At 41.8% G+C, this 25,007-nt stretch overlaps 2 protein-coding genes across 23 annotated transcripts in view; both read right to left on the bottom strand.

Moving 5' to 3' along the window:
- The window catches only part of nbeaa (neurobeachin a), a 94,757-nt gene extending 92,662 nt beyond the window's left edge, over positions 1-2,095 (bottom strand). For all 20 annotated transcript variants that reach the window (XM_046040036.1, XM_046040042.1, XM_046040039.1 and 17 more), the window contains exon 1: positions 1,651-2,095. In XM_046040036.1, coding sequence (XP_045895992.1) covers positions 1,651-1,950 — 300 coding nt within the window. In that variant the 5' untranslated portion in view covers positions 1,951-2,095. The remainder of the gene's footprint in view (positions 1-1,650) is intronic.
- A 10,491-nt stretch (positions 2,096-12,586) lies between these two features.
- The window catches only part of stard13a (StAR-related lipid transfer (START) domain containing 13a), a 29,425-nt gene continuing 17,004 nt past the window's right edge, over positions 12,587-25,007 (bottom strand). For all 3 annotated transcript variants that reach the window (XM_046039335.1, XM_046039334.1, XM_046039337.1), the window contains exons 4-14: positions 22,884-22,947; positions 20,469-21,787; positions 19,871-20,041; positions 19,059-19,218; positions 18,675-18,873; positions 18,021-18,234; positions 16,980-17,094; positions 15,952-16,203; positions 15,481-15,698; positions 14,725-14,901; positions 12,587-14,636 (exon numbers count right to left, since the gene is read on the bottom strand). In XM_046039335.1, coding sequence (XP_045895291.1) covers positions 14,519-14,636; positions 14,725-14,901; positions 15,481-15,698; positions 15,952-16,203; positions 16,980-17,094; positions 18,021-18,234; positions 18,675-18,873; positions 19,059-19,218; positions 19,871-20,041; positions 20,469-21,787; positions 22,884-22,947 — 3,007 coding nt within the window. In that variant the 3' untranslated portion in view covers positions 12,587-14,518. The remainder of the gene's footprint in view (positions 14,637-14,724; positions 14,902-15,480; positions 15,699-15,951; positions 16,204-16,979; positions 17,095-18,020; positions 18,235-18,674; positions 18,874-19,058; positions 19,219-19,870; positions 20,042-20,468; positions 21,788-22,883; positions 22,948-25,007) is intronic.

Here is a 25,007-nt window from a genome sequence, read left to right as displayed (position 1 = left end):
GAGTCCTTTCCTCTTCCGCTGCATCAGCTGGTGATTTCTGAGCACATAGCCACTGCAGCATCCTACCACCTCATCCTCCTCCACTCTCTCTTCTCCTCCCCCACCCTCCCTCAACCCCCTCCACTCCTCCTCGCCACCTGCTTTTAAATGCACGGCGTTGCCCTGCCAGGCCAGTCTATGCAGGCAGCATCACTCCCCTCAGCCCCTCCAGAGTGAAGGAGGAGGACGTGGAACAGGATGGATGGTTATCAGCCTGTGCAGCCAGGGAGCCGGGGGGGTGGGGTGTAGGCGAAGGAGACAAGGTCGGAGTGAGCCAGCAAAGCCCTCCTGCTCTTCCATGTAGTACCAATAATCGATTTGGAGATGAGAGGCGACCTGAATCCGGACGGCTCACCAGTCTGACTGAGAGGAAAATGGTTTAGCCCAGCTGTAGTCTGTCCTGCTCCAAGCATGAGTAAATAGGCCACTGGCTACATGAGACCCTGAAATAGTCAACCTCCTGAACACACCGCACTGAAATCAGGTTATAAATTATGTCTTCATTATTCTACTTCTTCCTCTAAAGAAAATGAATAATGATCAGAGCCCCTCTTTTCATAGCAGCCATTGCCTGATGCATGGGAGGAGGGAAAACAGCCTGGCAGCATCCAACACACAGGTCCTAGGCCTATATCCTCCCAACGCATTAGTCTTCCAGACCTACCTCTGCTGTACATTTTGCTCATCTGTTTCGTAAGGGGAAGCACCAGTCATGTCAAAACACCCAGCTGGATTTAATCCTCTGATGTGTAGGGTAGGCCCAACATCTCCAACACAACCTCGGATGGAGTGGTAACGATGGAAGGAGGAGGGGTGGCAACGTATATCTGATTCATAAATAAAAGAATCGCTGTTTGAAGCAAGGTAGTATAAACCACTAACCGTTTCACAGCTACATATACATCACTCCTCTGCGCACAGGATGCAGGGCCCTGCCTCTAACAATAGGCCCATGCATAATTTTGAGCCAATATCATACACACACATATGTCGATGGATAGCATAATGCTAGTCGGCCTTTGTCCGTGTTGGACTAATTTTGTTTCAGTGCTCGACAGACGCGAATACCAGCGTGATTTCGCTCTTTAGGAAACCGAATTATTTCCGTTTGGTTCTCGGTGTTGTGCGCAACATTGTAACCATTCGCAGTTTGATACAAGCTGCCAATGCATCACTTCGGGGTAGCTTACATAGCGGGGTCAGGTGAACCGCCTGTATACATACACTTTCCCCCTATCCACTCCAGTTTGACTGCAAATGTCTTTTCCTTGTTGCACCGCAAACGGGTCATTTAGTCAGCAATGGCTGGTGATTAGACTACCCTCCATGCCTTAGTGGGGTCACATGCTTCATTCAGCTCCTCTAGGCTTTACAATAATAAAGCTTTTCCATATTTATTCCCCACCACACAGCCTCGTGTGTGCTCCTTTTCATCTCTAGAAAAGAAGAAGCCCACATCCATCCTCCGAACAAACAAATGACATCATCCTCTGAAAGCCACAACCATGGGGAGTGAAGCATCGTAAATAAAACATAGCGGGTTAGGGCTTTCTGTGCTTTATGGCTGCATTTCAGTGTTTTCTAACAATGCCTCAGCCTGCTTCCACTCACCAGGTTCAGCACCGTCTCCACGATGTCTCTGTTGCTAACCTCCCCGACCTGGATCAGGCCCACCAACACGGCGAATTTCATCTGGATATTCCTGATCGGGACAGCGGGGTTGATCACCCCGGCCGGTAGGACCATAGAGCCGGCTGCAGACACCATCCTTTCCCCGGTGGCGCCGGAACCAGAACCCGCGGCGACCTGCTGCTGCGCGGAGGAGCCCGGCGGAGGATGGGAGTCTCGGTCTGTGTCCGTGAGCGAAGAAGCAGAGCCCGGTGGTGCTGAAGCCGGCTTCTCGCTCGACATTTCCCCTTGGAAACAGGGAGGAGAGGAGCGATCGCCGCTGTCTCTCACACCTGCTCTACAAGCTGCGTCTGCTGCTGCACAAAAACCATCAACTGCGCAGGGAAAAACAAGGGAGAGCGGTGTTTTTTTTTTTAAAATCCTCTGAATTCACCCTATCCTCCCGAAAATGTGTAGGGATTCATAAGGCTGGCAAAAAGGGATGGAGGTTTGACAGAATGGTAGCCTACGCTTCTCTCTCTCTCTCTCTCTCTCTCTCTCTCTCTCTCTCTCTCTCTCTCTCTCTCTCCCCTCTCTCTGACTCTCTCTCATTGGCAGGTTGCAGTCAGTGCGGTCGTCGAGAACAGAGCGCCATGTTGACGCCCCCTGTCTGCGGCAGCGCGCTCTAGCCACGCATGCGCACAGGCGGACTTTCTGGTAGGGCGCTGGAGCAGAATAACATGGAGCCATCCATGCATGGGTTCATACAGAGCACAGCACCACCTAAACAGATAGGTGTTTTTGTTTTTTACTTTTACTATTTTAATAGGCTATTTAATGGCTTTGGATAGCCTATGTAGACCTATATGTGAAATATTGAAGATGACCTGAATACTATAGCAATATATACTGTGGGGGCAGTTCAGGGGCAATTTAGATGGAGTTCATGCAGTTTATGGAGTCTGGCTTCCAGACGGAGGCTGTTAATATATTCAGAAGCCATCCATCTGTCCCACTTATTGCTGTACCTTGTTTAACTCAGGTACCTGTGTTTCCTCATTAAGCATCACAGGATTGCTCTCTTGACACTCATCTCTTCTTGTATGATTTTGTCACTTCCCCTCCTCTTTCTCCAGTGTCCTCACCTCTCTTCTCCTTTCCTGCAATCATTTTCACTTTTTGCACACACCTTCTTACCTCACCATCTCTCGTCTTTATCCTCCTCATGCCTTCTGTTTCACAAAGCATCATTCCTATTTCTTGCAGGCCCTAATATAGAACATACTGTCCTAAAAGTATGCAGTATGTCTTTGTGTGGCAGGAAAAAGCAGGGCACTTTCAGAAAACAAGCCTTCAAGCTGAAAACCAGAGGCATACATGCTCGGTATGTATGCTGCATGTTTAAATATCTATATTTACAAGTAGCTTCCATGAATTCAGTCTGGATGATGCTACAACGTCCTGCTTGCTTAACTGTGTCTGGATGTTTTTCTTTCAATCTTTCTGATGTCATGCTCTCATCTGAGTCTCGGTGAACAGTGACTCAAGTCCAGCCAGTGTGTCTCATACACACATACTCACTCACAGTATCCTCTGGTTGCTGTACAGACCATGACTACTGGTTCACTACCTGTATGCATACATAAGCCTGTTTCACACCCCATGTGTTCTTGCAACAGGGCACATCTGTTGGCTAGGATTTCCATTAACAAGGTGGCTATAGAGGCTGATTCGTCACTCTGTCTGTGCATGTCTGTGTGTGTGCAGTAACAGCAGTCTCTTCGATGTCTCGCTCCTCATTTTTCTTGAGATGCTGACTGTTGACAGGGGTGACACGGTGGGTGTGACATGGGAGTGACATTTTCTGGCTATGTGTGATTCACATGTGGTCCATATGCGTGTGCGCACATGACATCATTAGAAAATTTTAAAGAGGGGCAGAGGTCTTTTTTTTCCGCTACTCAATCTTTAGCACAAAGAAAATGAAGGAGACAATCACACACTCTGTCGAATCCACACTCACACACAACTCTTGCATCTGTTACACACTTCCCTCACACTCAAAGAAGCAATTTCTCAAACTAACACTATCTTGCTCTTGGATGCGCACACACTTGGGTTCACACGCACACACAACCACAATGGCAGACTTGAACGCAAAACACACTTCTCTTTGTTTTCAGACAAAGGCTTGCTTTTGTGGCTTTGTAATGATTCCACAAAAGACTTCTTTAACAGAAAAAGAGGTCTTAACCGGGATCTGGTTGGTGATTGGGAAAAAAGCACAACATTGTTCTCCTTTTCTTCCCCCCTCCCCCCTTTTCTCTCTCTCATCTCCTCCACCTGATCTCTCCTTTCCGTCTTTCACCTCCAGCAGAGGTGCAGAGCTTACGGGCAGGCAGTCATTTACCAGTATGTTCCAGGGTGCCTTTGTAGAGTTGCATGGAGGTAGAGCCAGTGTCTTGTGTGGGCTGGTGATCAGAGTGCTGGAGCTTCAGAGAGGACTCAGTGAGGATCAGGCAGAGAGACAGCAGCAGAGGTGACGGCTGTCAGAAAAGGTTTGGTCAGTGCATACTGGAGAAAATGCAGTTTCTTGGCAATTCTTTCCCCATGCAGTGGTTGTGGATAGATTTGGTTTGACAAGCATCTGCTATCAGCTGTAATAAGTTAAATGACTGATAATTCAGCCAAAGCCTGAACAAAAATGACACCAGAATTTATATGCGTTGAAATAGCAGAATAAAACTTTGAATTTATGATGTTACTTTGTCCATTCTGATTCCCAATCTCTGTCTCTGCTATTAGGGGCAATTGAAAAGCAGACTTTCTGAGGTATAAAGGGCTGACCTCAGACTGAGATATTAACACAGGTAATAACTTCCTGTTTACACAGAAGGATGTGAGTCATCATCAAGATTTGTGTGTGCACGTCCACATGCACTCCTGTGTGTCTGTCCGAGTGTGTGTGTGTGTGTAACAGAGAGAGTGACAAGAGATGGAAAGATGATTCCAGTGCTGGCACAACACAGCTGTATCTTTACATGCGATTTGTCAATTAAGCAATTTCATGTTACTTCAGTGAACCGATCCAATTTTGTCCTCTAACATTTACTGAGAAGAAAAAACATTAATGAGCCAAATTAATGTTGAATCAAATGCTTTTCTTTTCTGCTGTTACCTTCAGTTTCTGAATATTCTTTCTCTGTTTATCATTGGTTTTCAAACAAAAAATAGTGTTTATAATGGCTCTTATTGGTGTTTTTTTCCAGTCACGTTTGTATTTTATGTATTTTTCCCTTGCTTTTTACAATACAAAAATCATCCACATTAAAAAGCTCTTTAGTCATGTTCAGCCTTCAAAACCTTTCTTTAAAAAAACATTATGTGAATTGGTTCCCTGTCCTTTCCTTTGTTTGGCAGTATTCTGGACATCACAGTTTGTATATTAAAGTAAGGCAGAATAAATCGATTTGCGCAGAAATCAAGAAGTGTCCTAAAAATAACTGAAACGTGATTTGTATTAAAAAAGGTGTAAACATCTTTCCCTGCTGGTGTTTATTTCACTTGTTTGCTGAAAATGAGGCTTAAGTGCAATTTATACTTGCGTCAAATCGACGGCGTAGCCCCCTACACTACGCCGTCACCTACAAAATGTAAGTGCAATTTATAACTACACGTCGAATCGACGTGGACCGTAAGCTCTGTGATGACTAAAGCCTGCATGGAGGGATCCATGTAGGCCCAAAAATGACGTCAAAACTCTGTGACACCCCGTCGCATATGTAACCGTATTGCTTAGATTAGAAACTCTCGGCAATCTAAAAAAAGTATTCGGCGATCAGTGACGCTGCGTTGGTGTTTGACAGGTGAGCCTCGTAGGTGGGCTGATTAATCAGTGACATCCGAGTCAGACAAACACACTGAGCCATGAAACTTTTTATTGGCGCAGCTCTGCAGCTACCAGAATTAAGGTGTTTCTGCCGTTGTTCTACGTCATTAAACCACGGTTATGCAGCGCGATCATGCGCAGTAGACGCTGGTTCCAACAGGAAGTAGCCCTGTAGTAGTATTTTATTGGTCTAAAACTGGCTTCACTGCTCTCCATTCAAACCAGCGGGGTGGCTTCATCCAGTATACTGTCTATGGGCCGTAGCCTACGGCGTAGCTGCCCATGTAGACCCTACACAGGAGTCCACACTCTGAAGCTTGATTTATACTCCTACGTAGGGTTGTATAGGCATTGCGAGACTACCCAGCCGACCAATCACAGAGCTTACGGTATTCGTCGACAGTTACATTTTTGAGGAGGTGCACGTCAGGCTATGCTGTAGGTGACGGCGTAGGGTAGGGTGCTACGCAGAGGCTACGCCTTCGATTTGATGCAGAAGTATAAATTGCACTTAAGGGTGTTGGATCGGAAAGAAAGCCAGGCTGGGCCAATTGAAGACCTGGTCCCTACTCTAACCAACTTATTAAACTCAGTCAATAATATTCCATTAACTTTCTTCTATTGTCAATAACTTTGTAGTCAAAAACTTCACTAGAGACAATCAAGAGTCAGTGCAAAAGAGTTTATTCCATCCATCCATCTTCATCTGCTTATCCGGGATCGGGTCGCGGGGAGCGTTTATTCCAATTAAGTTAATTGAGTTACATCCCTGCAGGTCTCAGGATGGAATTGATGTGGTGGTTAGCGAACATCGCCTTATATTCACCTTAAACCCCACCCTTCAGGTGGGCGTTACACCCGGTCTCCACCTTTGTGTTCGCTGACCACGCCCTTCCCAATGGTGAATTTCTTATCCTCTGCTGCGATCTTGTGGCCGTTTACATCTACTGTTTTACCAATTTAACCCTTTCACTACTTTCAAAGTTACCACGTTTTAGCTGTTATTTAACATAATTATCATTGTAATTTAACCTGTTAAATTTTTAACATTACTGGACTACAAATTCACCATTACATTTCAACTTCAGTCTCACTGTATTTTTTAAAAAGTTATACAGGCATAATCTGACATCATTAGAACTTAAACACTCCCAATTATATTTTTTAAAAGAATTGATAAAGAAATAACATAATTGATAAAGGAATAACATGATTCAATACATCAAACATGAGTATGCAATGCTATGTCTCTTACAAAAGCTTGGTTTCTTACAGTTTGCATCGTTCACCGTGTGCTGTGATCTTATTCCTGGCGTACATGACTTGCAGCAGGTGTCTTACTGCTATTTTGTATACTATCAGATTCTTCTGTAGACTTTAGCTGCATCACCTGGACGCAAAGCAAACATTACATCATCTTATCCGGTCTTAAATTCATATGACCTCTTCTTATCTCCCTTTACGACGACAGTAGGCTACCTGCCGCCCACTAGCTAAGTTTTGCATTCGGAGCGTAATTCTATTTGCATGTTCACAGTCAGGCGAAGCTAGGTTTTGCATATTCTGCCTGAACAGCTTCTCTGCTCATGTAGAGACATTGAAAGGTTACAAGTTCATTCAAAGTTCACATAGAATATAGCAGTCAGGTCTAAAAGTTAAAATACTTGTGGTCAATCCTTAAATCAGTTGTCAAAACTTACATTAAAATAACATCAGTAGCTTTACCCAGTGAGACCACAGTCATTCTTCCAATGACTACGGTGAATACACTTCTAAGTAACACAGCACTTCTAGGATTAAAATAATAAAGTAAACAACATAAATAATAAAGTAAACAATATTTTACACAACAAGGGCATTAGACAAAATGTTCTTATTGGCTTCTTCACTTAGATCCTCTGCAATCTTGAGGCTAAATACTTTCAACAAGCAGGTCATATTCCCCGTCGCATTCACTCACTTACTCTAATACTGGTGGAATTGAAGAGTACAATCCTCAAAGGACACCACAAAGTAGCTTATTAAAGTTTTAAAGATAAAAAGGCTGTATCAGTCTGAAGGAAAGAGTGCATGAGAAAAAATGTCATCCTTCTGAAATCTCATAACCTCAATATTGGTCATTGTCATGTTTTAGGGATTACACACTCCACTATGGGTTTAGAAGATTATACCATCTTTGCTCTTATGAATCCCTTCTGGATGAACTCAGAAGTGTGCAGTGATGAAGGTTTAAACAAGCCTCTTTTGTCTTAGTCAAGGAAAAATAGCCATTTTGGAGATAAAATATTTTTAATGTACAGGAACAAAATGTTCCAATAGCAAGATTTTTGAAACATATTCTTTTATGCAAGTTATGTCACCTCCTCATTATCTAAATGGCGAGAGGCATTGGTTTGTGATAACACTTCCTTTGGTTTGGTCTGGTCTGTCACCAGGGATGAAGTATCCAGTTCTTTGTCAGGGGTCATGACCTGGGATCAAGGACTTGGCTCTTTGACTGGGCTGGGCTCCTGAACTGTGGTAGTGGCCTTGAATAACCCAGATGAGATGAAACAGGCATTTCAGTTTGATGGAAAAGCTTACGTATATACTATATGACCCTGAAGGCTATTGAGTTTGCAAGGCCAGCTCGGAAAATGTGTACAACAGAGAACAACAACCAGTGTACAAACACTTCTACTTGTTAGCAGCATCTGTGCTTTTGTTGTCAGCATACACAACAATAATCCAGTATACATATCAATCTCTTCCACCCCATGGGCCTTCCATCCCCTGATGAGTCCATTTATTATGCGGCCAAGCATTGTTAAAACCCTAAAAACTTTATTAAAAATTCTACTCCAGCTCTCAACAACTCCAAAGACATAAAATCTGTCATGTTGAATTACTGTGCACGATACAACCAGAATTTGCTATGTGATGGTGTAGCCTTAAAATAAAAGCCACTGAGTTAGGTCAATCTAAAGTCTAAAGGTAACGAGGGGTCATATACTTGTTTTTCCTCATCAGATGGTCATCAATTTTTATAAATTCATATGATGTGATTTTCTGGAATTTTCTTTGGGATTCTGTCTTTCACTGTTAGAATGTACATATGATTAAAATTGTAGATTGTTGCATTCTTTGTAAGTGGGCAAACCTGCAAAATCAGCAAGGGGTCAAATACTTATTTCCCCCACTGTACCTGTGCTTTGAGAAAGCCTGACAAAGCGTCGGTATTTGACACACAAGGTACCCTTCAGTGTCCATGGGCTTTCAAATAACTCCAATGTGACTCATCTGCCGTCATGTAATATACTTTCCTCAGCCCAAAACACATCTTTTCCTAAACCTAACCAAAACCATGATCTTGTCCTAAAGCTAAAGGCGTTTCACATGGACGCTGAAGTCAAATACGGATGCTTTGTCAGGGTTTCTCAGTGAGTTGGTATTTGACGCCTTGAGATAGGAAAGTGTTGAAACTACTTGGTTAAGGCTATCTCCTTTGCTCCCATCATAATTACCACAGCCACTAGAGGTTGCCCCCTACCAATAAACATAAATACGGGTTGTATTAAACTGCTTGCACAGACGACCTATAGGCCTACAGACATATTTTTTGAGGAGGATGGTCTGCCTACACAGGTGTTTTCACTCGTGGACTTACTGTCAGGACACAGTGGGTATGTACCATTTTATACACTCTATGGTATGAACACACCATGCAAAGCAAAAGGTGAAGATGCACTAAATTTCAACATGTTGTGAAGGCTACATCCAGTCAGGTACTTAGTGTGACCTGCCAGCAATATACTTACATACTTAAGTAATAAAAAAAAGTTGATCATCTTGAAGCAGCTATAATCAATATTTTAATAATAACAATATACATGTGAAAGGGGATTGCTTGTAGTGATGAACCTATAGAGAATTATCACCCAACTCTGCAGCTCCCCTTGGCTTTATGGAGCGTTTTGGTGAGTTTCAGAACATTGTTTAGTCGCAATGTTATTGTTTTGGTTCACCGTCACTGCCATGTTGTTTTCGGCTGCAGCAGGCAGCTGTTTTCAGCAAAGTGTTAGAATATTTGGTTGGTTGTGTCTTTGAGGATTCAGGAAATACCAGAACAGCTCTAAGTATTAAGAAATGACCTTCTGGGTTTTTTAAAGGCTGGATGCTTTGCTCTGTGAAACCAATGTAAAAGTAAGCAGTCATACTCTGTTCTTGAATGTTTCTACTAACAATCTTACGTGTTTGCAAGTGAAGCACTTGGGCCAAAAAGCCTGAGAAAGGGTTCCAACTATGCTTCTGGACAGCAACAATACCGAACTTGAAGACTTGACACTTACACAGTATAAGGAAATTTCCACGGTCATGCTAAACTTGCTTGCCATTAAAGTAACAAATGTGATCAGGGGCCTTGGTAACATAAGTACATGTGAAATAGTGCAAACAATGTACTTAATGTATACCACATCTGCATGGATATTTATGCCTATGATGGTACAAACGTCAGCATAGCTTTTTCATCCGATGCAGACTGTGCAGCGGTGTTAAATAATCACTTAAACACTAGAACAAGCTCCAACTGTCAACCTATGTACCAAAATGAAGTGACAGATTTTTATTTTTAATATGCCTTCTTTTGAAGCATGCTTAACACAATTTTCTCCTTAATTGTGCATTGTTTTGGTTATAGTATGCCAAAACCAAGGCATACACTCAAGGATACTGTGGACACCACTGCCAACATGGTCTCATCTATAATTCATTCATTGGATAATTTATTCATTAATGACCTTATCATGGTTGTCTCGAAGAAGGCAGTGGATTAGCCAGTCTCAGAGGAGATACATCTGTTTCCTCTGCTCTTTCTCTCTCCCTGCTCAACTTCCATAATGTAAACATGGTGCAGATAAAGAGTAACAACATTAAACAACATCCACAGTCCATCACCACTAATATCAACTGTGTAAAATGTGAATGGTCTCTTTAATGAGGCACCTCTGCATTGGTCTGTATGAGATTTTGGTCTGGTATATAATTGAGGCCAGGTTAAGATTAGCCATCACTCCTACAATAATATCTTTATATTTGTGATGGAGGAAAGAACAAAAGGAAAATGCAGGGAAAGCAAGACAAATGATTAGTTTAATGATATCCTCATCATAAACAATTTGAAAGTTTAATATAGTCCTACTCAATATTTTCTAAATACTATAGGCATTTTCTGCATTCAGAAATCACGTGTAATATTAAATTGAAACTGCTTAAGTTGTTCTGTATTAATTAAATTTAATAAGTATATAAGTTTTGTGCATTTTGAGTTTCTTTTGGTGACCAATGTATATTTTATCAAACCTATTTACGATTTGGCCTAAATATTTTACCATTTATTGTAATGAAAGTTTTTTGTCACCATTGTACTGATTCAGTTTTACTTTTGAACAGTAGGCTACATGTACAAACATACATATACACAAATAACTTAAAAAACATTAAAAAACAAAAAGAGACATTAAAATGGTAGAAGTAGGCTAACAAAAAAATACTGACTGGTAGGCCTAACTCAATCAAATGTGAACAAACGTGAAACAAAATGTGATCCCATAGATACACTTTTTTTTAGATTTAGCCTGCTTACGCTTCAAGACTATATCCGATGTTGAAATCAGCTTTGACATCAAAGAAAAGATGCTCCTAACTCCAGAACCTTCCTAAGAATCACTGTGTTTTGAACTTTTCTTAAGTACCATCATAATCCAGTGATAGTTGTCTGTGCTTCCATGGGTACATTGCAAACAGGAACTGCCAATACTTAATACGGCATACTTTAAATGTTGCCAATTGGGTAAAAATGTGAAGATATATAGGCTAAAAAATGGGTCTTAAGTTGTAGACTACCTAACTAAATGACTGTATTGCAGCTAGCATAATACTTTCTGTTTAAACCCCAAATTATGTAAACTGTAGTTCTACATGTTAGTGCATGAAAGAAAAATCTATTAATATTGACTTTTTTCATGCTGCAGTAGGCCTGTCAATATCTTTTTCATACTGTGGCTCGCTATCCAATCGTAAACAGTAAAACAATACAAACAAAAAAGTAAACAATTTATTTTAATTTAGCGCCAGGTTGTAGGCCTAAAGATTTCTTGGACAGGGAAAGTAGCTGGACACACACTTCCTTTTTTCTCCAGAAGAGGACATCCTCAAATCCTTTTGCAGGGTCACACTGTGTGAAAGAGTTTTAAATCCCTCTGCATTTCATCTGTTTGTTACACATTGAGAGCCAGCACAGTCATTCAAATTGCACTTTCTTTTGCACGGTCAATGATGTAAACATCAGCTTAGACCTGTGTGGCTCTAAAACAAAAGTACCCCTCTGGAGTAAAGTGGATTCAGTTGGAAAAATCAATGCTTGATTCATCTAGTCAGTAATCCTTTTTTTTCTTAGTGTAATTTACAACATGATGTTCCTCATTATTCCATGGAGTGGTGGAGCTAAAGTACACCCCACAGTGCAGAGGATCATTGACATTCAGGAGCTGTAACAGTGTGCCCTACTTTCTAGATAAAATCACTGACATGTTAAATGAGGTAGAAGTTAATGAAGCAATGTTTCACTCATTTCTGTGTTGTTACAAAACTAACAGACACCCTGGCGTACAGGGAGCCTGGGGAGAGCAGCGTCTGTAATCAAAACACCTTCATTGTCCTCTGCGAAAGTCCCCATCTAACGTGGCTAAGTAGGTAAATGTGATTGAGTATTGATCTGAGCTGTGGAGGTTGAGTTTCCTAAATCTATCCATGGAAAGGACACAGTGAAAATGTCCTTAGAGAGAAACCCCTGATGCTTTGACGGCTCTTCATTCACTCGTCTAAAAACATTTTGCATGGCATACTTTCCAGATTCATTCATGACCTTCAGACACTAGTGGGGCAACAGCACCACTCGATGGACAGAAGTGCACATAACAAGGAAAATATTATGCGTGACATACAGCACATTATGTATTTACTGTGACTTACATGTTAATATGCCTTTTCATACAGAAGACAGCGTTTTTGTTGAGTTATTAGATATTTTTATTGTCTTGTTTCAAAACAATGGTTCTGTTTTCTGTCACTTTGTCAGAAATAGCCAAGAAGAAATCACCCAGGTCTCAGGTACTCAGCTAGGTTTGGAGCCTCACCCCACACAGCCGAGGGCTCACGTCAGAGTCACTCACTCACACCTTGTCTGCCTTTTCGCCTCTCTCATACACACATATTTACACACATGACACACTGTTCCCCAGCCAACAGCATCCACGCAGAATTTTGCTGGCACTGTAGAGATATTGTATCATAGCAACACCATAGCAATACTGCCTACAGATTAAACAAAAAAAGCCAAGGCAGCGCCGTTGGCAGAGCAAGCTATAGTCTGCTTTGCTTTAGCAGGATGGTGTACAGAAAGTTCACATTTCAGCATATCAATATGATAGGAAGACCCTGACAAGCTATGATGTTTGATCTGCTGGCACAGAAAGCGTCATATATATTTACAACACAGGCTGTACGTCTATCTAAAACGCAGATAAACTGGCACATCCATGCACTCATGCACTCTCTCACACACACACACACACACACACAATTTCAAACATGCTTCTCAGAAGCAGTGAAATGATCACATGTCTTAGACATTGTATAACATGACAGCAAAAAAAAGCAACGGTGATATTGATATAATGATAATAATAACTTTAAAATAACATTTAGATAAGATTAACACTGAACATAGTGACAGAGAACTAAATCAACAGTGATATCCGACACAATGTATCCATAACAGGGTTAAAGCACATTTATGGACCCGATGAGTGTTTTCCCTTGCTGTGATCCACATCCCTTATGTATTTGTTTTTCCTAAACTAGTGCACTTTTCACAATGTAATGCTGACATGTACCCAATATTGTACCAGTCCCGGTCATTCCCATTGACAGGGACTGTTTTCAAAGCACCTGTAGAAACCACAATTAAGTGCCTTTTTAAAAAATGTGCATATGTACGTGATACGTTAACAGCTTTGTAAGAGGGGTAAAAAAGCTGATGTAGATCACTGAGATCCAGTTTGCATTAGTTTATAGATGGACGGCTATAACAAGAAATAAGATGTCAATATCGGGTTTTGCCAGTGTTGTTTAAGTAAAAGCAGGTCTGTTCAATAATACATACTGAGACAAAGATTGTTTCAGTCATGTATATTCCACTGGCCGCCCATGTGATATTTTAAAGATATGGAGTTCAGATAGATTTCTCAAAATGATCAATAGAAATACGGGTATTCCACCTTAAGTATATGTAACTATTATGTCATTATTGATTGTACATATGACACAATCTTTAATGTGTATGCTTCAGGTAGATACTCTATTACAATAACTATAGTTTAAAAGTGATATCAAATTACGGTGTTGCAGATTAAACATTAACCTTAACACTATGGAAATCATATCATGATTACACATGCTGGTGCTGGCTGTCTTATTAGGTCATCTTGTTTGCAATATTTTGGATTAGTAGATGAGAATTTGGAAGAATAAATACAGAAAATACTCTATGTCTATGCAACCTCATTGTTCTAATAATGCACATCGTTACGAGACAAGTATATGAAACATTGATGGCTCAAAGAAAGTTATTTTATGTTTGGAATTGGAAAGCAACATTTGTTCCGTGGTGCAAAAAGGGGCTTTGAAAATCATCATTTATGAGATAAATAAGTATTGAAGAATTACTGGAATACACGACATAAGACACTCTCCCCTCCTCTGTGTGTGACTGTCTGTAACTCAGTATGGTACAGTAAAGCTCAGTGTGGCTCAGCAGCGTGAAAAGACATCAAAGTCCACTGCCTGGATGATTCCCCTCCTGGGTCACTGATTGTGGTCTGGGTCACTGGTTCTCAGGTAAAACTGCTCTGGCAGTGTGACCCAAAACTTGATTTCTGGGTTTCAGATCTTTGCCTCAGTGCTCGTCTGATCTAGTGACTGAAAAGAGGAGCGGATCATCTGGGCTTCATTAACACACAGGTGACCAAATGCCTTGTTGTACCATTCTTGAGATCTTCCCCTGTAGCAAGAAAAGCACATAACACACGTTAATGAATGCAATGTTAATTGAAACCTTGACTATGAGAACGCTTGAAGTCCGCCCACACCTAAGGTCCACTCTAGAGATATGTGTGAGCCTGGTCCTCCCGGTCCCACAGGGCTCGAGGAGGTACTGTGACTCCAGCACCACCCCCCTCACTGATCCCATGCGTGGGCTGTCGTCATGTTCGACAGACACACACACGAGAGCACAGGAGCCTTTACACAGGTCTGTACGCCATGATCTGAGGGGGCAGAGAGACAAAAAAAAAAAGAGAAATACTGTGAGCTTAGTCAGGCTTTTAATGTGGGAATGTGAGACATAGTTTTTCGGGGAGAACTGCAACTAATAATGGTTTATCAACTTTATACATTGTAATCTGCAGATTATTTTCTTGAATAATCGATAATTTTTTGGTTGAAAAATCATCAGACAACAATAAAAAATGACCCAGAACCCAGAGCCCAAGGTGATGTCATCAAACACCTAATGAATTGTCCAAAACTAAAAAATATAGAATAGTTGCCAGTTCATTTTCTTTCCGTAGACTAATCTTTGTAGCTCTTTTATATAGTACGGTATTTTAGAAATGTGTATGTACCTTAGGAAATGTTTGAGCAGGTTGTTTTGAATAGTAATAGTCTAAAAATACATGTTGTGATTATCGCTGTCAATTCTTTTATATATCTGTCGATATTGACATTGTAAAATGATTGTTTACAGTGCCTTCAAAGCTATGCACTGTTCAATAATGAATAATATTTTAGATAACAAATTCCAAATCACACAAAGCACGCAACTATTTAAATTCATTAATCCTGACCTTAGTACCACAAAGTCGCAGCTGGGTTGAGGTGCCATGTTGCGGCAGGAGTACTGGTACACGTCTGTCTGTTTATCCAGCGTCTCCAGAACCTTCTCCTGCTGTAGCTCAGTCTGCCACAGAGGGCGCTCTCTCAGCAGCCGCTGCAGCACCTCACTGGGAGTTGCTGATACCTCAACACACACTCGCCACCGCCTTAGAGGGTTACCATCTCCCACCTTACACACAAACATATCATGACAAAAATGCTCATTCCCTTATCTGATCATGTATAATTTGAATGTGTGTGTTGGTCTCCACGCACAGAGAGAGGTGCAAATCATTCTTTTGCATTGGAGTTGTGCTTCCTGTGGAGAAGCTATCAACTGAAATTACACTGTTAAAAAGACATTGATATTCCCTGTTGTCCCATCTGTCTTACCAGCCCCTCCCAAAATCCTATGAAATTCCAGGAATTCAATGACCACATACCTTTTTAAATGCCAGTTCTGTATGGTCAGCAGTTGAGCGAGACACCCAGCCTTTGCTCTTATCTTTGGCCTCTTCCAGCAGGCTCTGGATCAGCCTTTCTAGGTGTGCATGATAGGATCCTTCTTCCTCCTCATCCACTTCCTCGTCCTCATCCACTTCCTCGTGAGCCTTGCACAGTTCGTCCAGCGGGGGCACCATCAGCTCAGCCTCCATGTAGGAGTTGCGAGACTGGGTCACCATCTCCTCTGGGATCTGGGGAACAGCAGGAGGACATGCATCACATCACATCACATCACATCAGCTCAGGCCTAAATGCTACCTTGTCTAAATCAAAAAATAGATTTTGACAAATAAAATAAATTGCAATTTCACTGGGTTGACCATTTGCTATTGGAGCAATAACACAATACTATACATGGAAATCACAGAGATTTAAAAATACATTACGTTATACCAGTTCAAGCAAAGTATTATTTGATACAAAAGTGGAACAACAGTTTAATATCCACTGTCCTTTCAAATATTGTCATCCCACACAAACCTTTAAACTCCAACACCAGTCAAAATAATGACGAATTATACACTGTCCTCTGTGGGGTAAAATGATTCAACCATTCATCCTTATTTGAAAACTCTTAAAACCACATTAAAAATTAAAAATTCACACTGATCAAGCATGTTGATCACTGTAAGGCTTTCACTGACAGTTTCAGTATATACTGTACTATACACACCTACATGTTTAAGGTAATGATGATTTAAGAAATGAGCTCATTACACACAATTATCCTGTTGCCTTTTATAATAACAACTCAGCAGGGGAAACATTGCTCCGCTTCCCATAGTCAGTAATTTTTATCTGTTATATGCATATATGAAGACATGGTCATGCATTATTCATACAGGGAATTGTACTTATGTCATTTATCATTTTTCGCTCTTATGGAAACAACCCTAAAAACTGCCGACCCTTCATATATTGATAATATAAAAGCAATAAAATACTGCTGTAAATTGTGAATCCTGACCTGAAAGAGATGCTGGCACTCAGTGATCATGTGTGCCAGGCCCTGGGTGGCGGCCAGGTTCTCACTCAGGTCTTTCTGATCGGGGCGGCCCGTAGTGTACTTTCTTTGGATTGACCTTGATGAATAGAAATTATACAGAATATGCAGAACATAAATTGTGTGAGCATCAACATTGGAAGGACAGAAGAATGCACTTGTTGAAAAAAAGGCAAGTTCCCAAACATGCATAAAGATATTATGTAAGTTAGCTGATCATTATAAAATTAGTGATCACATCACTATAAAATGTCTCTACTGATATGTACAGCAACCAACATAAATAACATCAAAATAACATGGCTGAACCTTCAATTTGTCATGGTGGCAAATTACATAAGAGACCATAATAGCAGTAATAGGAGTAGTAACACTGGTTGACAGTACTTGTACAACTCCTATTACAAGTAGTACTACGACCGGCCACAATTGTAATATTTAGGCACCCTTTTGTTATAACCTGACCAGGGACTATGAAAGAAATTTAGCTCATTTGCTAACTCTGGTACATTGACATTGATGTGTAAACTCAATTGTTAATTAATGGGCATTGGTAAATAAATAAATAAATAATAAGCAGAATTAAAAACAACAACAAAATAAGACATATGAAGAAAATCAACAGGGTCTGTAAAGCCATTTAACAAGTCAAAAAAACACTATTCTGCCTTTGTGAATGCAGCTGTTTTCTTTTATCTTAATAACTATTCACCTTTATTTAGATTCTAATGATTATATAAAAATGTTTTAAAAAAGAAGAGTAACATAAATAATGTGGTTTTAAAGTTAATCTAAACTGAATCTAACATCATAAAATCAGGATATAATCTTCTCTTGGACCCCGTGTTGTAGTTTATTTAACACAGCAATAGTTATTTTCCCCAAAGCAATAAAAGGCTTTGATTCATTAAACCAGTTCTTGAAGGTCAGTGTAGAGGGGACAACCCAGCAGTTCATAATAATAACACCCTTCGATCATTGTTTTTGATCAGTTCGCATATGTACCTTGGCGACAGCGTCTCGTTCTTCAGTATGCTGAGATGGAAGAGCGAAGGCCCCAGACAAACAGCCAGGTTCATCGGCGTCATCTGGTTCTCCTCCACCAAGGAAGTGACATCGCGTAGGAAGTAGAGCAATGTCTGCAGAACCTCCCTGTTTTCATCTGGCATCAACAAAATGGCCGCCCTGACGGCCTGCAACCTCTGCTCCTTTGGGACATCTAAAGTCAAAAGCAAAGAGCAAGTGAGAAGCAACAATGGATCAAAAAATAGGTCACACTTCCCAACATCCAATCTTTGATGTAGTCTTTTCGTGCACATATGCAAATTACATACACATAAATCATACATCCGGTAAGTAGCTAAAATTGGACACTGTTTCTATCAGATTTGGTTAACGGTGTCAGCCTGTGAGCTTAATATCACTTTACTGGTTGGCTGTCACCAATCCATATTCAAATTATCTCCTTGGCCAGAGCACCTTGGGAAAACTGTGATGATTTGAAACTCTGAACAAACGAACAAATGACCCACAGTTTGCTTACTTGAATTTCCACTAAAGCCAGCTAACCAATTAAAAACTTTACAGTCACTTCCTCTGAGGCATGTGGCGTCAGCTGCGCCAACATGTTGCAGCATTCATAGCTCCGAGGCAACTTACACTGGTAAATATGCAGGAAGGTTTCCCCCAGCTTGCTTGTTAGCAGAGGCTCTGGCAAGTCTCTGAAGAACTGTTTGACCATGTCGGCCACGTCGTAAGCTGACTGGTCCTCGTAGTTTACAGAGTCAGGGGACAGCTCACACTGCTGCCTCAGAGCCTGAATACGAGACTTCACGCCGGACTTGCGGAACAATCCCACCTGACACAGGGAGGAAAGAAGAGTCGGGCAAAGCCAATGGGGAAGATGGGAACAAAAAACAAGGCACTTATTTGCTTTGTGTCAGCTGTCTCATATTTGAAATGTGAATAACTAGTTTAGCCCTACAGTGAGAGGAAATGAACAGACTCTAATCCAGTCTTGTAAAAGCTGTTTTCCTCTCTAACCTGGTCCAGACAGTGTGTTCGGAGGTGGCTGAGGGCCTGCTGTAAACACAGAGGGAGCGGAAAACCACAGCGCTGGACATGGATGATGAGGGGAACACCAAACACACTCTTCTCTTTGTAGTCTGGCACCTTCATGCGCTTCATAAACTTGGGCACAGACCTGGGAGCGATAGACAGAAAATAATTAGGGAAGTGTGTGGGAGAAAGAGCGGCCTCTGCTTTCATTATCTATCTCTTCCTCTGCTGGTCAACAGAATTTCCCTCTTGGGGACAATAAAAATGAACAAGACTGATCATTAACAACACAAGGACGTGCTTGTGCTTGCAGGTCATGCGACTGAGAATCTAAAGCCAGTTTATGAGCGACATTGATGCCTTTGATAAACTAATCATGCACGAACCCATTGTAACTGGCTGCTAAGTGAAGTGGATGTTATGGTTTTTAAAACATGTGGGAAGATGTTGATTGTGCATATAGTCCTGCTGTTTCAGCTCTGATGTAGAGAAGTTGAAGGAAGCAGAGGCCATTTCAAAAACTGTCACACACAAACAGAGCTTATCTTCCTTAGTTGGCATGAAAGATAATAAGGCAATAAGAAGAGAAGAGTAAAAGAGATTTTTGTATAGGAGAATTCAGTGAAAAAATGAGCAAAAGTGATGTCTAACTGTTTGACATCACATCTTGTAAATTCCCTGAATTAAGAATTAATGCATAGAATATTAGCAAATAGCCACACTGCAGAGAAGAGGTGAGAAACATACGGACAAAGACGTGATATGATCCACATGCATGTGGTAGAGTGTACACCCACCATGTCCAGCCATGTTTATTGGACATTGAGTATTTCTCCATGATGGCGGTGAGGCGAAGCAAAGAGAACTTCTGCAGCAGGCTGAGCTGGCCCGCTGATTGGCTCCCGATCTGCAGTGAAGATGCCGGCTGGTTGAGATGATCAGAAGTTCGGAAACTGGGCCACCGAAGACTGGGATGGGTAGAAAACACCAGTAAAGAATGAGAGACACAGAGTTAGTTAGTGATTGAATCAATGTAAAGGCCTTGCCAGGTCAATTTAAAGAACGTTTCTAGACTAACTTTCTGGTTAACCTTTGACCTACCACACCACAGTTTACCTTTGCAATGACTATTGTTGACATTTTGTGTGCCCTCACTTTAGGTTTTACCTTCAAAAAAGTGGTTTCGATGATCAGGTTAAACTGTTGGCTTGTTTACAATCTGCCTGACTGTCTGACCACTTGTTTCCTATCTTGTTTTTGTCTTTGATTTCACTGTAGTGATGTCGGCATGATCTTAGTCATTACTTTGGCGAGTAAAATGTTATAATAACCAATAAAAATGAGGCCCAAAACTACAAAAACAAAACCCTTTTAAATGTCTGAACAGCTACTCACCGTGGTCTTGTCAGTGAGGCCCCAACGCCAGAGTCCCGCCTCTCCCGACTGGTCCCTGTTGAATCAGTGTCGTTTAAGGAGACTCCATCTCTCTCGCCTTCACTGGGTGTAGTCCTACCCTCCCTCTCCTCCTCCACCTCCCCTGTTTCAGTCTCGGGCAGCACACTGCGGCTCCAGTGGTCCACTATTTGCTGCAAACCGCTGACGTGCTGGATGATGTCATCTAGGTGAGGGAACAGATTGTCCTCTTTCTCTAAGTCCAGCAGGTCTCCTGTGCTGGCGTAAAGGTGGGAGCCAGGCACGTTGTCATAAACACTCACCCTGCTCCCTCGAGGTGCTCCAGGACAGGGGGGCTTGGACAGAGGTTTATCAGACCAAGGCTCACCTAGGCCATTGTTGGGTGGAGAAGTTTGGGCCCCTGTTTGGGGGCCATTGTTCCTGTCACCGGGGGAAGGTGCCAGGCTCTCTATGGATAGAGCTTTTGGAAAGGTGCCTGGTTTATGGTCTTTGGGGATATGAACAAGGAGGTTTTCATACGAGTGAAACTGGTTTCTGCCAAACTGGCTTTGCCCTTCAGTCCTCTTACCCTGAGAAGGCAGCTCCATATCTTCCAGATACATGCTGCTTCTCTTGCTAGCAATGCGGGGTTTTGTACACACGGGCTCCTTCACTCTGGGCACTACTGTTTCACTGCTGGGACTCATACTCACCGTGGATTGGTCTTTATTATTATTTATAATGGAAACACGGGAAGTGTCACCATCAGTTTGGTGGTTGTGTTTAGGACTGTGTTCTAATTGGCTAATGGGAGTACACTGGAGCATCTGCAGAGCGTGAGGCTCCTCCCCCTGTAACACCGGCCCACTTATTACCAGCGCTGGCCTGCGATTTGAGCTTTTCCGCCTCGTCGAGGGCCCCCAAGTGCGCATTAATTCCATGCGACGCAAGAACTCTTTGGCTTTACTCCGCCCTCCTTGCCCATGGCAGCTGCTCTTGATTGGCAGGGAGTTGTAGTGTGGGAGTTCCCTGGGTGATTGGTAGGAAGCGGAGAGAGATGCCATAGATATAGAGTCAGGCATGGCGGAGGCCGAGTCCTCACTGTGCAAAGAGGAGACTTCTGTGATCTCCTGCTCGCTTAGGTCAGTCAGCACACTCTCACTGCTCACTGTGCTGTGCAGAACCCCGCCCTGACCTGTCGGGCTGCTTTCATTGGTGCCGTCCAATAGGAAGTCTTGTAGGCGAGACCAACGTCGGCTGCTCCACTCGAATGTCCACCTTTTACTGATAGCCAGCGGGTCATCTTCATCAGAGTCATCACCCTATGGAAAGATAAAAGAATGCATTAGATATTCGTTACTAGATTCCCTTTTAGTTTGTGCTCACACATATAGTTCTTTTGGCGTAGACTCAGCAAGAATCATGATTGATTGTTTTATAATACTTCTAGTACTACAAATCAATCAAGCGTTTTAAACACAGCGTCACATGGTAAATGTTCAAAATGTTCACATGGTAAAATCAAAAAAATGTTATTATAGTGACAGTAACTTATACTGAACTTGAAGTTTTCATTCTCTCTAGAGCTCATGCAGAAATACCTGGAAAATAAGTATTTGTGTCTGCCATAACTGGGAAAACGTTTACCTCGATCAACAGACAAATTGGTTAAATTAGTTTTGTTTAGCTTTTGAATTCATATACGTATGTATCCATATCACACTGTTGTTTTGTTTTAGTTTAATGAACTGCACCAGAGGTCCCATGGAAGCAGACCAAGGTCCACTTTTATAGAGGGTCTCTGTGCAGTTGTTCAAACCAATTTCCAAAGGAAGAGTTTTTATATCCTTGCATTTCAAAGTCTGACACCAAGAGATCAGAACCAAGAATATGAAATGGAACATTTCTTGTAAATTTAAATGTCCTTTGGCTATAGCTTCTTGGTGATAGCTGTCCGCAGTTGCTGTTAATGGAACAATGTGATATATATCACTGGAGATTTTCTTTTTATGTGCAATATTTTAAATTTATATATTTAGATTTAATAGATTTTTCATTGTGTACTCCTTGAATTGTTAATTATTTGGAGACGTTGATCTCCCTGGGCTGGTTGGATAATTAACCACACCTGTCAAAATGTCCATTTAACACAATTTGTGGTTTGGAGTCAGTCACTCTCTTAATTATGTGATCCAGATTGACAGATTTTTCACCAGCCTTTAAACCAACTGGAACACAGTGTGAACACAGCCTACATGGCAATAAATTGTTAATGAACAATTAATAAACTTTAAAATCTGCCACAAAGATATTGATACAGAAAATGTGTCCATTCATGACGGCTGACAAAACACAGCAAAACAACAACAAAGAGTTTGTTAAGATGATGTCTTGCAGTTGAAACAAGGATGATCTTACTTTCTTCTTGGGGTGGCTGACATCCAGTTTCATGGAGGCACACTTGTTCAGAGTATTTAGACGTCTGCAACACACACATGAACACACAGTCATTCAAACGTGCTAGTGTTGGTAGTTTGGATATGTTCTAACTGTTACTGTGTGCACTCTCTTAGCGCTCACTTTCACTCTCTCATCTCTCATTCCTCACTTTCACTGTCTTCCTTTCCTTGCCTGATCAGTCAGTCTCAGACATGCCTCTTCATTTACCTCTTTGATCTTCATTTCTGACACTATCCTTCTCATTACACTCTGTCTATCCCGTTCCCCTCCCTCTTTTTGCCTTTCATCCCCTGATTTCTTCCCTGATTTCCCAGTGGAGTGATGCCAGAGATGGAGACATCTCTGGCATCACTCCACTGGGACTAATCCTTACTCTCAAGGAGTGCATCTCCAAACAGCCAGCTCCTCCCCTCCACTTCCCTCCCTTCATCTGACTGTCACCCATCCCCACCCCCTTCCAATCCCGTACTCTGGAGAGCTGGGGGCAACCTCCTAACCAAAATATCTCTGTGTAGTCTGCACCCACTTTCTCCCCGCCTTCTCAGGGGACATGAACAGCGTCTGGCTGGGACAGTGGTGTCTGTGTTGGTGCCTTTCAAGATGGGATCATTAAAAATATGTTTTGGGGCTTGTGACCTCTGTTATTTGAAGTGAGAAATCCTCCTTTGCCCACTGTTTACTTTCTTTGTCCTCTCATACAAACCGGCAGACAAGGGATTGCTTGTTACTACAGTATAAACCAGAAAAATACCAATAGGAAGAAGCAGCTGTCATATCAACTGTCTTTCAGTAAACATTCAAGTTTAAAAATATACAGAAGGAGCCACTGGCGTCTCCACACCCTGTATTTCTGCTGCAGGATGGTACAAACAATTCTTTCTAGCTTTGAGTTTTGTTAGTCTATTCATACAGATCTAGAATTCTAGGCTTCATACACTTTGTATTCTTGCAAGCACAAGTATATAATCTAAAATTTAAACTGTACTGGAAAGAAACAATGTAAAGAGTGATGCATGAACAAGGGAGAGCTCATTATGAGTGTGTTTTACAGCTCCTGAGACAGCTCTCAGGGTGTACTGTCTTGCAATATAGCTGTGAAGAATCACTAATGCTATAATTACCACACCCTCTTCTACCATAGACATTGGAGAGGCACAAGTGAATAGAGAGGAGAGAAAAAGATAAGGGGGGGGGGGAAAGTATGCTGGTGAAAACTTCAATGAGAAGTGAAGAGGGGGAGATGTGAAAAAGGAAAGATCATAGAGGTGTGGAAAGGGACTTAAAACACACATTCAAAGCCAGCTGGTAAAATATACTGGCATCCCCTCACTCTTTCCCCATTACCCTCAGCCCCCCTGTTTTGCCCCCTGAGGGTCTCTGCATCTTGAATGGGAGATCAGAGTGTGGCAGAGGGGAGGGGAGGTGACCAGATCAAAGCATGGGTGTTTGGGCGAGAGACAGGGATGGGGACTTCATTAGGGGTCGAGGTCAGGCATCTAGTGATTAGCGGTTACCACCAGACTGCAGGGACAAGTCAGACTACAGAAGCGGGGGCACGCGAGAAAAGGAATGTGTGATTTCACTGGTGTTAAATGTGTACACGCATGAGTGAGTGTATACAGACGTGCCCAAATTTGTTGGTACCCCTCCACAAAAAACGAAGAATGCACAATTTTCACTGAAATAACTTGAAACTGACAAAAGTAATTGGCATCCACCATTGTTTATTCCACATTTAATAGAAATCAGACTTTTCTTTTGATTGTTTATTCAACATAATATTGTAAATAATAAAACAAATGAAAATGGCATGGACAAAAATGATGGGACCGCTAACCTAATATTTTGTTGCACAACCTTTAGAGGCAATCACTGCAATCAAACGTTTTCTGTAGCTCTCAATGACACCTCTGCACCTGTTAACAGGTAGTTTGGCCCACTCTTCCTGAGCAAACTGCTCCAGCTGTCTCAGGTTTGATGGGTGCCTTCTCCAGACTGCAAGTTTCAGCTCTTTCCATAGATGTTCGATAGGATTCAGATCAGGACTCATAGAAGGCCACTTCAGAATAGTCCAACGTTTTG

This window comes from Micropterus dolomieu, linkage group LG23 (genome assembly GCF_021292245.1).
Source record: "Micropterus dolomieu isolate WLL.071019.BEF.003 ecotype Adirondacks linkage group LG23, ASM2129224v1, whole genome shotgun sequence".
Lineage (NCBI taxonomy): Eukaryota > Metazoa > Chordata > Actinopteri > Centrarchiformes > Centrarchidae > Micropterus > Micropterus dolomieu.
This window is presented reverse-complemented; position numbering and strand designations above follow the sequence as displayed.